At 47.6% G+C, this 16,196-nt stretch overlaps 1 protein-coding gene across 1 annotated transcript; it reads right to left on the reverse strand.

Moving 5' to 3' along the window:
* Positions 1–573: 573 nt before the first annotated feature.
* Positions 574–15,414, reverse strand: LRRC58 (leucine rich repeat containing 58). Its single transcript, XM_058824796.1, has 4 exons — positions 14,903–15,414; positions 5,595–5,723; positions 4,020–4,297; positions 574–2,579 (listed from the first exon to the last, which is right to left on the reverse strand). Exons 1-4 carry the CDS (start codon positions 15,412–15,414, stop codon positions 2,371–2,373), a joined length of 1,128 nt encoding a protein of 375 aa, XP_058680779.1. The 3' UTR covers positions 574–2,370.
* Between the last annotated feature and the right edge of the window lie 782 nt (positions 15,415–16,196).

Raw genomic sequence — 16,196 nt, forward strand, 5'->3', positions numbered from 1 at the left:
GTACCTCATGGCCCTGAGCTCAAAAGATCTTGAGATCTCAAATTGTGTGGCTCACTTTTGCTGGCAGGAATGTCAAGCTCTAGATCACTCAGTTGATTGCTATGGTTATACCAGCAGGCAAGTTAAAATTGTGGCCCTGGAATCATCTTACTGTCATCAGCATTGCTGTGCCCGTGTTCACTTGGAACAGCAAGAAGTATCTAAAAGAGGAGAGGAATAAAACAGGCCACTCACTGGTTGTAATTTCACTAACAGCATGCAATTGGTTTTGTCTCAAAATCTGTAGGTTCTTCTTCCCAAGCAAACCTCATAGAATCTGCTAAAGTGACATCCAGTTGCTTGGCACATACACCTCATTGTGTCTCAAAAATATACTTTAAAAAATACTTGGAAAGGCACAGAGAACATGGAATTAATTCCTTGTGGATCAATGCACACAGGGAATCACATGTGTGTGGGGGAACTAAGTTGCAATGATTAACAATGGACAGGGTACTATTTTACTATCAGATAATTTCAAATTCCAGTTCTTTCCAAGGGAAACTGGGGAAATAAAGAGTTCTGTCAAGGAAATGCAAGGCAAGAAATTTAACTTGCACACCAAGATGGAATGGAATATACAAAGTTTCACAGACCATGTTCTTCAGGTTACATGAAAGCAAAAATTGTAGTCTAATTAAAAAAAAATCACTAAAGCTAGTTATAAAGAGCAGAATTATCAAAGTGCTTTAATACATAAAGTGTCAAACATAATTAAACAGGACCATTAACACAGAGCTGCCATAAGATGTTCAAAAGATATATGTGTTTTCTGAATGCAGGAGAGAAGCACAGGTTTTTAAATTATCCTTTAGGGCCAAAGTGGGTTTAGAAAGTTTTTCTTGTTCATTTCAGCTTCTTAACATGATGGTTTTGCTCTCTTCATGCATTCAAAGGCACAGTTGGATTTGCTCTATAAGAAACTGCATCAAAAGGACTGTCTACCATGAAATATTAATGAAGGGGCAGCTTTTACTGAGTGAATCACACAACAGCCTCATAAAGTAGATTTACAGATAGCTGTCAATTTGTAATATTAATTTTATAAGATATTTCTTGATGCTTAAAAATTCTAAGCTACTTTCTGCAGCTTTCCCTTAAACATAGTTTAAGATAACTGAGTGTATTATTTGAACCATCAAGGGACTACCAAAGCTATTGCCACAAGAGCAAATGCAAACAAATAAGGAAGACATTTCAAAAGCACCTTGTGCAAGAAGCTCAGATAACATGCCTTAGCCTCTCTACCAGTTTTTCCTCTCCTGTTAGGAATCAGGAAAAAAAGACATCCTCCACAGCCCTCCCCTGGGTGTTTCAATTCACTGAGCTGCTATGTACCTTAGGCCCATGACCTTAAAGATGGAAAGTAACTCTACCAAGCACAGCAGAGCAAACTGTGGGGAAATGTGGCTGTTTATAAACAAAAAGTGTCAATTGAGACCTTCCCTACAGTTCACAGCTATAAAAGCAGATTTGTTCCAGTAAGCTGAGACTCAAAAGTATGATACAGAGCATCACATCTGGTCCCTTGCACAGGCCTCAAGTCTGGAGTAATACCAATTATAACAGAACAAGTTGTCTGTTTTCTGAAGGCACCATAAAGACAGCAACACTTCAGGTGTAATGGGAAGAGGGAGAAGGAGGAAAAATAACAAATATTGTTAAAAGGAGACACTTAAGAGCAGCTCAGTATCAAAAGGGAGAAAAAAGGTGGCTCAGTTCCATGATGGCTATAACATCTGTAACAGTACAGAAACCCTACACCTCTAGGCAAAGAAAGAGTAACCAGAGTTTGGAAAAATCTAGTCCTGAATAAAAAAAATTCAAATTTCATTTTCAGTGGATGAGTGTAAAATCTGTAACTGAGATCAAAGGAGACAGAAAGGAATCAAACTGCTATATAAAACACTGGGATCCATACATACTCACATGGCATCATTAGCCTGTTTCTGATTTACCACAGTGTTAAAGGATCTGGACAGTCTCCTTTGCTCTGCAGGATGACTGAAGTCCAGTCAAGTTTCATATATTAAAATCCTTCTGAATCCGCCAGTGAGAACAAATCCCTCTCCCAGCCCATGTGAGGAAGGGGGGCCTTCCAGCCAGGAGACATTTCTAACAACCCCAGGCAACCTACAGGCAGCATGCTACTGAGTTAGATCTCCTAAGCAGCACTGCACCAAGCAAGTCCAGGCTTGCTAAGATGTTCTGTCCCTGCATGGACTTGAGGACAATTTCCCATGAGCCCTTCAGGCCGGTGGCTCATGCTTCACCATTCCATTATTGCCGTTCAAATCCATTTTCCTTCCCGTCTTCCCCCGCGGCTGCCCGTTATCCCAGCAGGACTTTCTGCATCCTGTGTGCGGCGACGCTGGCCTCATCCTCAGAGTCAGACTCGCTCTGGGAGGTGGAGCTCTGGGAGGCAGAGCTGTAGGGAGAGGAGCACTCTGGGGAGCACAGGTAGTGCATCAGCGGGAGCCGATACTTCCCACAGAAGTCAACGAACTTGATCTGTCTGACGCAGCTGTCGAAGTACACACCTGTGCGGGAGAGGGAACAGAAAGACATGAGACCCTGTGCTCAAACTGCACAGGGCTCTTCTGCCTGGAGCATATGCCTTCAGTTTGGATTTCACTGGCACTGCACTGCATTATATGTAGGAGGTACAAGGGATACTGCTGGAAGAGAAGAGACCAGGATATCTCTGAAAATGTGAAATTTCTTTTCTTAATAAAAAATTCCTGTAAAACTGTATTTGGTAGGAGACTCAGAACAGCACACTCTTCACATAAAGACACAGGGTAGTTACATCCAAATAATGCAGCAATTTCTTCTAACCATTAGGGAGAAAACTCAGGCTGGGAACTTGCGCACTTCTTAAACGTCAAGTGAATTAATGCACTCTACTTTCAAACTTGTAAAACCTCTTCTACCAGCTAGTAAAAATGCATTCACAAATGGACCTTCACAGCTCTACTTTTCTTCTGCTTGAGTGAAGCCACCATGCTGAGCTTGGATGCTACTTTCCATGGCAACAGTCTTGCTGTAACACACAATTACGTTCTCTTCCTGTCACAGCAAGTGATTTTAGACGCTGACATTTTCAGAAGTTTCCAGCAGTGTTTAAAGTCCTAGCTGGTCAGGAGAAAACTTTTCTCCTGCAGCACTAGAACAATGCTGCAGTACTGTGCAAGTTCATATAGCATAGTGAAAAAGCACAAAAGCACTGTTTTCCAAGCTGGGCAAAACTCTTAAAAAACCAAACTTTTCTTTCTCTCCTAATATAAGTCCCAGCCCTTCCATCTTTGCTTATAGAGCATGCTTTGATACTGTCCTGTAAGAAGATAACAGCTTGCATCATGACTGCAGGGTAAGATACTAATTAATGATTTTTTTTCCCCTTAATCTTCTACATGCTAAATGTGCAGATCATTTTCTCTGGTTAAAGATTAAGATTGAGCCAAATTAAGCCCAAGCATTGCAGGCTGTTTTATGAAGTCCTCTCCTTCCAAGAACTGCAGGCTAGTGGTCCCAAGATAGAGCTAAACAAGTAAGTGCTAAGCACTAGAGCACTCTCCTTCTTTCCACCCAGAATGATGCTCACCATTCAGTAAGAGTGTGTGCAAAAGTTCTGCTGTCCATCACTTGCTCTGAGCTATTTCAGGGCAAGTGGATCGGAAACTTCCAATCATAAAACCACAGTGGAGTGCTGGGATGAGCTACAAAGACTCTGACAGAAGTGCTGTCTTACATTCCCATGCAAATACAGTAAACCAGCACTGCAACTCAATACTGTTCTTAAATGAACAAAGCTCCTTAAAGACAAGTTTCCAGGAGACCTGGAGCCAGGGAAATACAGCCAGAATGTGGCTGCAGTGAGTAATACTTTGAACCTGAGTGAGCTTATACAGTCACAGCAAGTCAGAGGGAAACGAAACCATAAGGCAAGAGCAGGAAGCAGAGCTGCAAAGTGAACTTACCCCCACATTTAGGATTGGGGCAGTTGCTGGCCAAGCTCAGGTAGCGGACAAGGCTCTCTGGGAGGTCGCTGGGAGCGTAGGGGACGTTGCGGGTTTTAATGGTGCGCCCAGCCAGCTCCTGCAGGCTCGGCGGGTTGTAGGTCAGGTCGCGCACAAAGCGCACCACCAGCGGGTTCCCACGCAAGCTCAGCTCGTCCAGGTGAACCAGGTTAAGGATCTCTCGGGGAAGGTAAGTCAGCAGGTTATTGTGCAGGCTAAGGGAACGCAGGGAATGCAGCCTAAGGATGGAGATGGATACCCTGTCAAGATGTGCAAGCAGAATTGCCCCACAGCTGCATTAAGCAGACCTAATTACTCTCCCAGCTCCCACCAATTTCTTCTTCTTTGTTTTCTCCCCCTTTAAAACATAAATTCATGCTAAAAGAACTGTTCTTACTCCAGTACACACAATGCACTAGAAAACTCAGCTCAGCACCAGAATATCTGCTAAAGAAACATGGTCTTAAACATGCTGCTATCCCTCTCAGTATTCCCCACACACCCCAAAAAAGGTAGAACAAAAGTGCACAAACCGAGTGCTTTCAGGGGACATAACGTTTCCTTGTACCCAGCACATGCATCAAGAACAGTCCATGCAGTGCTCTGAATAAGTCACCTGCTCTGTCTCATGCATTAAAGATGACTGCTGGGAGGGAGCCAGCCCCGGAAAGCCCCATGTTTTCATTGCTTGTGGCTGCACCACCTCACGCTGATACCACCAGATCCGAACAAGGTCAGGCCAGGCCAGCAGCAGCACAGGGGACAAGCAATTATTTTGCTTTTGGATGAAGTTTTCCCCCCTCAGGAAGCACAAAGCAATGCTCGAGCACAGGATCCAGGGCTGCTCCCAAACTTGTAAAAGTTACAAGATGTTGTACTTTAATGATAATCCCACTACACCACCAAATTCCAACTTGGAGAACTCCATGCTGCCATTCAATTGTTTTTAGAGTTACAGCTACACCTCCCATCTTCATCTCCCATCCCAGGCTACACATACAGAACTGCAGTGTCCTCTTCCTCCCTTATGAACAGATAAAGCAGTAACCTAGCCACTAGAACTGTACTATAGGATTACACAAACACACTGACATCCTAAGGTAAGGAATGTCAAGGGAACACAGAGACAAAAAATACAAAGACAAGACAAAAATACACACAAAAAGGTTTTGGGTGAAAGGCAAAACCCACCCGGCATTCATTACTAATACAACAGTACCATTCTCACTTGTTAAGGTAGTAATTTATCTTTTCCAAGTTGCCCAGGTACTTTTCAGGGTCCTCTATACAAATCTATTAATTCACTGTAAGGTGCAATCTCGGTGATGGTTTAACATAACCCTTTCATTGAGTTTTCCAGATTATATATTCATGGTCTGCCTGCAGTGCACCATGCCAAGGATGTTCTTTTTCAAATCCAGTCACATTTACACACTGAAGGACAAATAGGTCCTCCCAGGTACTTTATCTACACATACAGAAGAAGTAGTTCAAAGAGTTAATTACAGATGGTGGCTGATGACAGTAAATACTCACTGTGCCAGCTGAGGTGGAATGCTCTGGATCTTGTTGTCACACAGAACTAGATACCTCAGAGAAGGCAGTTTTGCTAATTCAGGTGGAATTGCTGTAATGAAATTCCCTCCAAGGTACAGAAACTCTAAACTGAAAAACAGAAAAGAGTGCATTATTTCATTAATTTAAAGTTTCCTTTAACACCTGGGTTTTCACAGCTACTGCATTTTTTAAAGGAAACTGACAGATGACTACCTATGAGATAATTTGCGGAGAGCAGGAAAAAAAGCTGAGTTGCACATCAAAATTACAACAGAGCTGCTGTTTCACAATAATGTTGAGATTTTCACCTCCAAACTCCTGCAGTCACCATTACAGCTGCAGGTAGGCACCAGACAACTGTGGATTCCTACACCAACCCCTTCTGCAAAGCTCCTGCTCTTATTTCCAAGGATGTGCAGCCTGCAAACACAGGGCCTGCAGCACCTCCACAGATCCTGTGGCAGCCAGTGGGAGCTCTCAGTTCCAGCAGGAGTGAAGTATGAGTGCAATGTCTCTCTCTGGAAATCCTGGCCCTGCACCAGCACTAGCTGCTCTGTGTGGAATCATCTGACTCCTTGGTGACTAACTGGAACCATTACTCAGAGGCAGCCAGTCCCCCTTAGATACAACTCACACACCAACACCACAGCTGCAACAGCACACAACAGCACAGGAGTGCACCTAAGTCATGCAAGTACACACATGCAATTTCTCAGAGAGATTGATTTCACTACTCTGAAGTCATGAAGACCAAACCAGAAACCATAGCTGGGCTTCACTGCAGTTTGGGCCCAAATAAAAGAATCACTGGATGTCCTGTGAAAATTCAGTGGATGGGACACAGGAACAGAGAGAGGCACTAAATCCCTTTTGCCAGGAGTAGCCAGTATGTGCTGTGCATCTCTGCCCTTCTAGGAAGAAAAACAGGCAAGCATTTTTCTCTCATATAATAGCTTCAAGTCCCCATACCACAGACTCAAGCAGCTTTCTTTACATGTTCTCAGATGTTGTCTGGAAGAGGAGCAAAGGCAGGGTCAGTTTGGGTACACCTTGCTAACCACAGTCCAGCTAAGATTTTTTCTCATGTTTGAAAAGGTGGATCCCACAGTCCTGGTTCAGTATCTCCAGTACACACGCAGGCTGCCTAACTACAAAGCACCTTGGCCTTCTCTGATCCAGCAAGCATTGCCCACAGGCCAGGGAAAGTGAACTCATCCAGGCTCCATCAGCCTTTCTTTAAGTGTAGGTTATAACTTCCTTGGAGTGGGAGCCACCTTCATCTCACCCCAGCAACTGAGAAGTGCTATGGATACAAGTGGCACAGAAACACAGGAACAGAGCACCCAAAGGACCTGGGGGCCACCCAGGAACGTCTGAGCCCTGCAACTCTGTGCCACAGCATATGTGGAGCGCAGAGGAGCTCCCTGGAGACTTCCCCTGGGATGGAGCAGAACAGCAGGGTGAGTCTATTTCACTCAGTTCTTGCACGAAACTTGAACCCCAGATATCCAATGACAGCATCTGCTTGGGCTACAGAGGCCACTACTGCAGCACAAATGCACTTGCCCAGCAGGAAGGACAGAATGACAGACCTTTGCAACACACCAAGAGATGCTCGCAGGGCTCAGCTTTCCCTGGATATTCCTTTATATTTTTCAAGTATGTCAAAGGCAAGCTATATAATAGAAATTGGACAAAGTGGGCAGAAAATTAAGCCTTAAACTGAATTTGATTGCATGGAAGGCAGTAACTACAGACCGAGTGGGACAGCACATTTGGAGGCTACTCTGAAGGTGCAAGGAAGTGTACAGTGAAAAACCACCACCAACTGCCATTGCTTCAAAGTAACCTTAACCTCTCTTCTACTCCAACAACTTCTATGTTGAGGGGGCAGGAGGAAGGCTGCTGTGCAGAGACCATGTCAAGGAGAGATTATTTTTAATTAACTTTTGATCCCCTAACAAAGCCCTGAGTTTTAACCAAAATTCCTCCTTCAAACCTCAGTTATTTCCTGAAGTGGATTTAGGCTGCTTGGCTCTCATTAGGGACTTAACTGCTGAGTATACAATTCCATACAATTCCTAACTCCATAACAGTGCTGGAGCTCACACCAAAAGCTGTTGGGCAAGGGAATTCTAGCAATGTGGAGTTCAATATTTAAACAAAGCTTAGATGTGTATGAGTTTGCACTTCCTAGGAAAAGTGAATAATTAACTCCTCATCCTTTGTGTTTGAGGACACTAATGCCAGTAAAGTGACATGGCATAAAAAAAGGTAGGCGCCTCCTACCAGGGAAGGAGAAGAGGGCACAAGTTACCCAGTAAAAATGTTTTGGGAATTCATTTCAAGGTATAAAATGCATATGTTTCAAGAGCAGCCACACTGTACAAACTAAGTGTGCAAAAACACTGCCTACAAACTTCTTACAGCTTCAAATCTGTTCTTTGTAAAGTCTGTAATGAGAACACTCAGTGATACCAGGAAGGATATAAAGACCTAACACCAGAATACAAACTGTCTCTAAAAAAACCCACTAAATAAGGTAATTCCGTCACTGGCAACAAAATGCTTCTTAAAAAATATTTTCTTTTTACTCATCTTCTGAATCACCTTTTTGGGGTCAGTAGACTGAAAACTCATGGGGCCCAGTGTAGTACAGCAAATTCATAATTTCCACATCAAGGTATGGTATTAATTAGATGAATAATTTATTAAAAAAAAAACACAGAGAGGAAGTTTTGAAACTACAAAGAAACTTATTTAAAACACAGGAAAGATAATCTTATAGCTTCCACAGAAATACTGCTCAGTGGGAAAACAAAATCTTAACTCCCATCCCTCCAAGTACCATTTGCTAGGAAGAAGGATCTAGGCTGATGAAAGTGAAGGAATCAACAACAGCCATTTCTGCATCAAACTTAAGTGTCAAGAATTGTCTGAGCAGAGCTAACCATGACACAGGAAAGGATTTTCAAGAGGCATGACCCTTTTATGGAGAGCACTGACCACAGCACCAGGATGCAGTTTGTTCCAGCCCATCTGCTCCTGGCCTGAGATTCGTGTGGCACTCACACTGAGCCTGTATCTGTAGGCAAAGGTGATGCTGGCTCTCGAGCTGTCCTGCTCAGGGCAGGGACTTTGCTGCTCGGTTAGACAAGCCAAAGCACTGCTCAGCTCTGCCCTCTTCACACAAGAGCCTGCACTAAGGCAATCCACAACATTTAGTGCAGGTTTTTGCAAGGAGACCACAGCAGGGATGGCACTGAGCTAGGTGAATACTTCTAACTAACCTTTCACACTCAGACCTAGTCCTCCTGACAATCATTAATCTGTACAGTCATTTTGATCAATCAGCTAAGGTCTTGTGAACTGCTGTGTACACAGAGGTGGAACTGGATTTTTTTCTGTACTTTCAAAATTACAGAATCTTCAGAAAGCCAGAGATCGACTATTATCAAACAGACATAAGCTCAGCTCCAATTTTTGAAGCTAGAATGAGTGATTTACTTCCAACCTGCCACACAGGCTTGGCTGAATGAGTTTCAAGAGGGGACAAATACTAACAAAACCAATCTCAACAGAATCTGAAAAAAACCCCAACAACGATGTGACAGAGTTCCTAATGAGGGTTGACACTTTCTCTCCTGCCTTTTAGCAATGTTGACAAATACACTAATAAAAGGTCACAGTCCCTTTCAGCCTCACACCCAGCAGCCCCCTGCTCAGCACAACCCACCCTAATTGCTGCCAAGAACAGCCAGCACGCTGAGCCCATCACGTGGTGCTCCTCTCTAGCAGCATATTTCACACCACTGGGCTGTAGGGTGGCAATGAAATTACTTTTACCTACTAGGAAATGAGTGGAGAAATGCTTAAACAACTATGCTCAATTCAGGGGGTGGCAGGAAAGTTTAACATGCAAAGAGACTGTACCTTCTCACTTGAGTATGTCCTTGATGTTTTCAGGTCATCATACAGCACAAATCAAATCCAAAAGCCCCCAAACATTCAGTAAATAAGAAGAGCCACTCTGAGCACTAGAGGTATTTTTTATACCCTATCAATTAACACAGCACTCCCATAGTCATATTTCAAGGGGATAATATCTTCAGGCACAGGAGACACTCAAATTTTCAATCCACCCTGTTTCCCCACAGATGCTTCTTCGGATAAAATTTAACATCTGACATCAAACAGATGCATCTAAATAGGTAATATAAAAAAAACCAAACCAACAATGGTGCCTGAAATAGCTCCGGGTCTTTTTAAGATAAACTTTTTAGCAAGAAATTTCCAGGGCAGTTTTGAGGCTCATGCAAGGGAGGAATTTCAAAGCAGCCCACAACACACTCCTGTTAACCCTGTTCTACGATTTGCTAATTCCTGAGAGAACTGCACAGCCTTTGCTGACACGCAAATTTAAGATCAAACGGTCGTCTGAACGCTATTTGCAAAACGTTTGAAGAGGGGAAGAAGAAGGGAGACAGCAAGCAGATTTCCTAATGCTGTATCTTTATCAAAGCTCTGCTTGCCCTTTTTCCCACACTAACAGCCCTCCTTTAAGCGTATGCTTGTCTAACATGCTTAATGCTACCCACGAATGAAAGCAAACGCTCTGGTTTTCAATGCATCTAAGCCTTTACACAAACCTTGCATGGATCCAGTTGGGCGTCTGAGGGCTTTGATCCCAGCCCTGGCACAGCCAAGCTTTATTAGAGGAATACCAGCAAGAGGGAAAGGAACGTGCAGTGATGTTTTCCAAGCCCTGCCTGCTCCCAGTGCTCTACAGAGCATGAGAGTACACACCAGAAGAGTATGATTAAACTCAAAATTCCCATGGGAGACTTGAAGTACCAGCTGCATTTTGCTAAGCCTTTGAGAATTATTCATTTTACAGGACACTTGCAGGACATTTCCCCAGGCCTGCACGCTGATCAGGGTAAATCTTGCACGCTTTAAGCCAAAACTCACAGCTGCACCATGAAGATCAGAGCTATGTCTGACCAGATGTGCCCTACAAATTTTGTGCCAGGATGGGCACAAGTAGATGGCCACAATTGTGACTCAGCAGCTGTAATACACCTTACCCCACAGTGCATCCCCAGTTGGATCAGCAGAGGGAGGATATGCAGAACCAATGTGCAATGGGCTCTCTCCGCAGATCACAGCTCAGGAGCTGCTGAGGGCTGTGACCTGAGTCTGAGAGAGAGTGACTGACCATAACATCTCCCACTGGGAACACAGCAAGGTCAGCAGGGAGAACTACAGAGAAGATAACACTTGTGGCTGCCTATGCTAAGCTTGTATTTTATCTGGCAACAAACAGGAATGCAATGCAAAGAGGCTGCTCTCACATGTCTGGTGCAGTCCTCACCCTGAACTCACAGCAAGAGCCAATACTCAGGTGTTACACTGTACTGACACACCAGCTGACAGGAACTGGGGATGCTGGGCATACAGAAGGACCTGGCATGGCCTCACCGTGATCAAGGAAAAGCCCTCAGCAGGGTCAACACCTACATTTCTCAGGAACACATGAGGCTATTGCTGGTCACACTCGATGCTTACAGTGAAACTATGATGAAAGAGCACTGAATTTTCCTAATGGAAAACATGAAGCAGAAGTTATTCATCCCTGGTGCCAGCTTGCTATGACCAGCATCATCCTGGTCACAGCATCATAGCATCATCCTACTGCCATCACCAGAGCAATCATGATCATACACTTATGAAGCCATGCAAAGGAAGCTTCCAAGCATATTGGTGGTCCTTCCACAACAGCCTAGGAGATAACCAGTAATCAGGAACACATCACTCACTTTCCATGCAGGATCTTGCACTGCACACAAAACATTTGTGTGGGCAAGGATGGGCAGATGGCTGAAGTCAGAAGGAGCAGGACACAACAGCAGCAGGACTGGCTGTGGTTCTTACCACCAAGTTCATTAGCTTGCCAAGACACCAGGAACGTGCCAGGCAAGTTTCTGCACAATGACCCAAACACAGCTTGTGTGAAATGGTGGATTTATTATCTTCCTGGTGTGCAACAACACGTGGCACACACCTCCCGTTGCAGGACGTTGGCATTCGTAGTCACCAGCGTGTTCCTTCTCCTTTGGCAGCTCAGACCCATCAGCTTTCTATACTTTCAACTTCACTACATACACAGACTCCTTACCTGCTATATTCCTGGCCTTCACTAAAACTGACATGCTGTCCCTTCAAAAACTAGAACAGGAAAATATGGGGTGCAGAGGAAAGACATGAAGCTTAGTTACCAAGAGTATTTAAAAAAAAAAATTCATCACAGCTCAGACATTCCCTGGAAATCCAAGAATCATTTCTAGATTTCTGCAACTCCAGTCTGCTCTATAATCAGTGACTGGAGCAAATGGGAAGCTGCCAGGGTCGCAGGAAGAGGAGAACTGCTCATCTCAGGAACTCTAGTAGCAGCAGGAGGAACTTGATCAGTAAGAGTGCTGCCTGCATTCTCCTGTGATCTCAGAGCCCCTAAGATAAAAGAAAAATTTCTTTTTATGAGATACTGCACATGGAAAAAGGGTCAAGGTCTTGGCTTGTCAGCAAGACTGGCATTTGCAGATGGGGCTGTGAGGTTAATAGAAGCCACAACCCCACGTCCCACCTCCAAGTTCTAGAGCTCAGAAACTAACAGAGGTCTCTGTGTTGCTGTGCTGTAACAGCTGGCTCTGCTCTGTCCTTGCTCAGACTCATTTCACCCACTTCCACCACAAGCACACTCACACTGAGGACACCTCTCTTGTCAGCAGGTAGGAGCAGAGTCTGGCAGCAGTTTCTCTCCAGAATGCACTTTCTATGTTTTTGGGAAGGGTCACTGGTTATCTGGGTCCCAATGAATAGATTCAGCAGGCCCTCTGGAGGAACAACACATTACAAAGTGCTGTTTTCTCCTGGTGCTGGCAAAGCCATGGGCAGCTCCCTTTCATGACTTAAACAGTCCCAGATACAGAAGTCACTGATGGCAGAGTGCTAAAGAAGCTTACAGTCCTGGTGGGGCACAGATTTGCTATCTTGAGCTAAAGTTCAATTATATTGTGTTGCCATGTTAGCAGAAGTTCAATGAGGTAGCAGTGGTGACGTGGGCAGCAGACAGAAGCTGTGTCTACGTGTAAGTTGTCAACCCCACACGTCACTTTGCAATGATGAACAGACAGTTCAACAGCTTTGTTTGCATTTGCTCTCTCCAAATTCTCCTGCTGGGGGTTCCAGCATGACTGGTCCAAGAAAAGCTGCAGGAGAGGACAACAGGGAGCCCTGCTCCAGGGCAGGTCAGAGGAACAAAGCAGAGTGACAGAGGTGCAGTGTGGAGCACAGGTCACGGCCTGCCGGGGCACCCTGTGTGGTGCTACACAGCCCAGTACCTTCCTGGGGATGCCCCAGAAAAACAGCAGGGCTGAGGTTTGCTTTATTGGGAAAAAAAGGAAAGAGAGAGAAAAACCCACAACCCACAGAGACCACAGAAACAGCAGCAGGGAGCCTCTGACTCAGAGGTGGGAGCAACTATCAGATCCCAACCACATCCTAGATGCTATCAGACATGCTATGGAGACAATGTGGATCATCTTCCTCATGCTGCCCTCCTCCATTGGCCTCCCCTCCCTTCCCTCATTTCCTTTTTCATCCCTCAAGCATCTGTTCCCAGACAGAAAAAAGCTGAGTTTCCTCTTCCTCATGACAACCCCAGCCCAGGATGCATCATAACTCTGCCAAGGATATGGGCATTCTCCATCACTCAAAATGTCTCATAGCATCTCTCAGCCCAGAGAGCTTAATCCAGAATCACTTCAAATCCTTAACAGGTACATGCTGTGATACCTGGACAAAAGCTACAATTATATTATACTGCAGCAGACAAAACCTTTCCCCAACAGCACTGAAGCAGTCGAGGTACATCCCACCTACGACATGGGAGACGTCACTCCACACAAAACATTCTGTGCTTCCACTGGATGCAGCTCTGCTGAGCCATCAGAGTGAATCCAGGTATTTAGGGTCAAGGGTGCTGGAATTTGCATAAGAGAGGCTGCTTCTAGCAAGTCCCTTGGCAAAGAGCTGGAACAAACAAAGGTCAGATCCAAAGTCTTAGCAGAGACCCACACAGAGGCCAGCCTGGGGCTTGGGAATGTGGCAGAACACACTGAGGTGCCTGTGTCACTTAAGCCAGAACAAGCATCCCACTTGGCCAGGAGGACACCAGGCTTCAGGAGTAGCCAGCCCAGGCCCATGCAGGCAGCCAACACCCTGTGCTGTCTAAGGCCTGCTCCCACCCCAGCACTGCTCCAATTGCTGTGATTCAGCCACAGGTTTCTGTATGACCTGCAGCGGCTGGACGCAGCCCCAGAGCCAGAGCACAGCCCAGGGCTCCATGCCTCGGGTCTGTCAGATCTACACGAGCCAATGGGTTGAGAGAAACATCACAAAACCCCACCCATGACAGCAAGCCCCCAGTGGGACTGCAGCTGTATGGGCAGAAAGGCCCTTGTTGTTTGATGAGCCACAAACACATCTCTGTCCTCCTGAGCAACCCATCGTGCAGCCATGAGCTGCAGGACACATGGGGTTTATCTTGCTGTCACCCAGATGTGATGGAGAGGAAAACCACGGACAGCCTTCCTCATGCCAACACCCACACCAACCACACCATCACCAGGAGAGTGGCCCTGAACCAGGGCAGCCCAGGGACTGGGCAGTGGCAAGAGGCACCCAGTTTGTGAGCACAGAAGGCCCAAAGTCACCCGAGGAATACACGGGATCGGCTGGGTTGGAAGAGATCACAGCAGGTCATCTGTTCCAGCCTCCCTACTCAAGCAGGGTCACCCCAGAGCACACGGCACAGAACTGTGTCCGCTGGAACACCTTCAGTGAGGGAGACTCCACAACCACTCTGGCTCCAGTGGTTGGTCACCCCCACATTAAAGTTCTCCCTCATGTTCAGGAGGAACTTCCTGTGCATCATCCTTTTCTGCCTGCTGCCTCTTGTCCTACTGCTTGGCACCACCAAAAAGAGCCTGCCTTCCATCCTCAATGCCCACCCTTTAGCTACTTTAATATATATGTAGGTGGATGAAGTAAAGAACGTCCTGGAGTTTTGGTAACTCAACATGACGCAGAGGAAGAGCCACGTTAGCGGCTGCAGTGCTTGGAGACACCTGAGGCTGGAGAGAACCGACCCTCTCAGGGAGAGCGTGGCAGAAACCCCGGCCGGGCTTGCCGAGGCCGTCCCTGTTCCCGCGGGGCCCGTCCCTCACCTGTGGAGCTCCTGGATGTCGGGCGGGATGCCGTGGAGCCGGTTGCCGCCGAGGCTGAGGCTGCGCAGCCCGCGGAGCTGCAGCAGCGCGGGCGGCACCTCGGAGAAGCGGTTCCCGCTGAGGTTGAGGACGCGGAGGGAGCGGGCGAGCGGCGCCTGCTCCAGCCCCTTGGGCAGCGAGCCGGGCCCGCCAAGCCGGTTGTTCTTGGCCAGCAACGTGTGGAGGCACGGCAGGGACAGCAGCTCCGTGCCCATCTCCGTCAGCCCCGTTCCGCTCACGTCCAGCACCTCCAGCGCCGGGAACCACTGCGACAGCCCCGCGGGCAGCGGGCCCGACAGCCGCCGCGGCGACAGCACCAGCCGCCGCGCCTCCGCGCTGCGCCGCGCCGACAGCTCCGCCGCCAGCGCCGGCTCGGGCTCGGGCTCTGGCTCGGGCTCCGACTCCGGCTCCGGCTCCATCGCCAGCTCCGGTCCCGGCTCGAGCTCGGAGCTGTCCCCGCCAGCCGCCGCCATCCCGCCCGCACTGACCGACGGCCCCGCGCGTCACGCCGCCCCGGCCCGCCCCGGAACCTGCATAGCCCCGCCGCCCCCCAGCATCATGCTCGATCCCGGGCGCGCCGCCGGCCGAGGCCACAGCGAGGAGAGCACTCTTATGCAGGTTGCGGGGCACCTGCGGGTGGGCTGCGGAGGGATAGGGAGCGTTCGGCGGCCCCGGAACGAGCACGCTGCGCGAAAGGGCGGTGCGCAGGCGGGGCGGGAGGCGGCCCCATGGCGGGGCGGCCGTGGGGTCGTGGCTGCTCGGGTGCCGCTGCTCGCTCCGCCTGCGGCCGCGGTCTGCGCCTGGCGGGCCTGGCCTGCCGGACTGATGCCGAACCGCCGGCTGGAAATGTCACCTCCTCCCTGCCAAATATTTTACTCCGAGCTCGGGACACCAGAGCTGCTAAGTGTAAAATTAAACCATAGCCTTTGCTGTGGCCCTTTTGGTCATTCTGGGAGCCCGAAGGAGAGGCGCTGCCTCAGCCCGTGTGCTCCATGGCCTCTCCTTTGTGCAGCTGGTGGGGGAGCCCGGCCCAGCATCCCTGGTCAGCGGGTATTTTGTCCAAGGGTTGATCTGCTTTGGTCCCTGCAGAACAGGGAGGTTGGAACTGAGCATCTTTGAGGCCCCTTCCAACCCAAACCATTCTGTGGTTCTGTGAGCTACTGCCGTGGAGCACCAAAAGGGAGGCACTCCCAGTGCGTGTCCTTGCCTGGATGTGAGAAGACAGCTTTGGCCTTGAGCGGGGGCATTGGCTGGA

The sequence above is a fragment of the Ammospiza caudacuta genome, chromosome 2 (assembly GCF_027887145.1).
Source record: "Ammospiza caudacuta isolate bAmmCau1 chromosome 2, bAmmCau1.pri, whole genome shotgun sequence".
Taxonomy (NCBI): Eukaryota; Metazoa; Chordata; class Aves; order Passeriformes; family Passerellidae; genus Ammospiza; species Ammospiza caudacuta.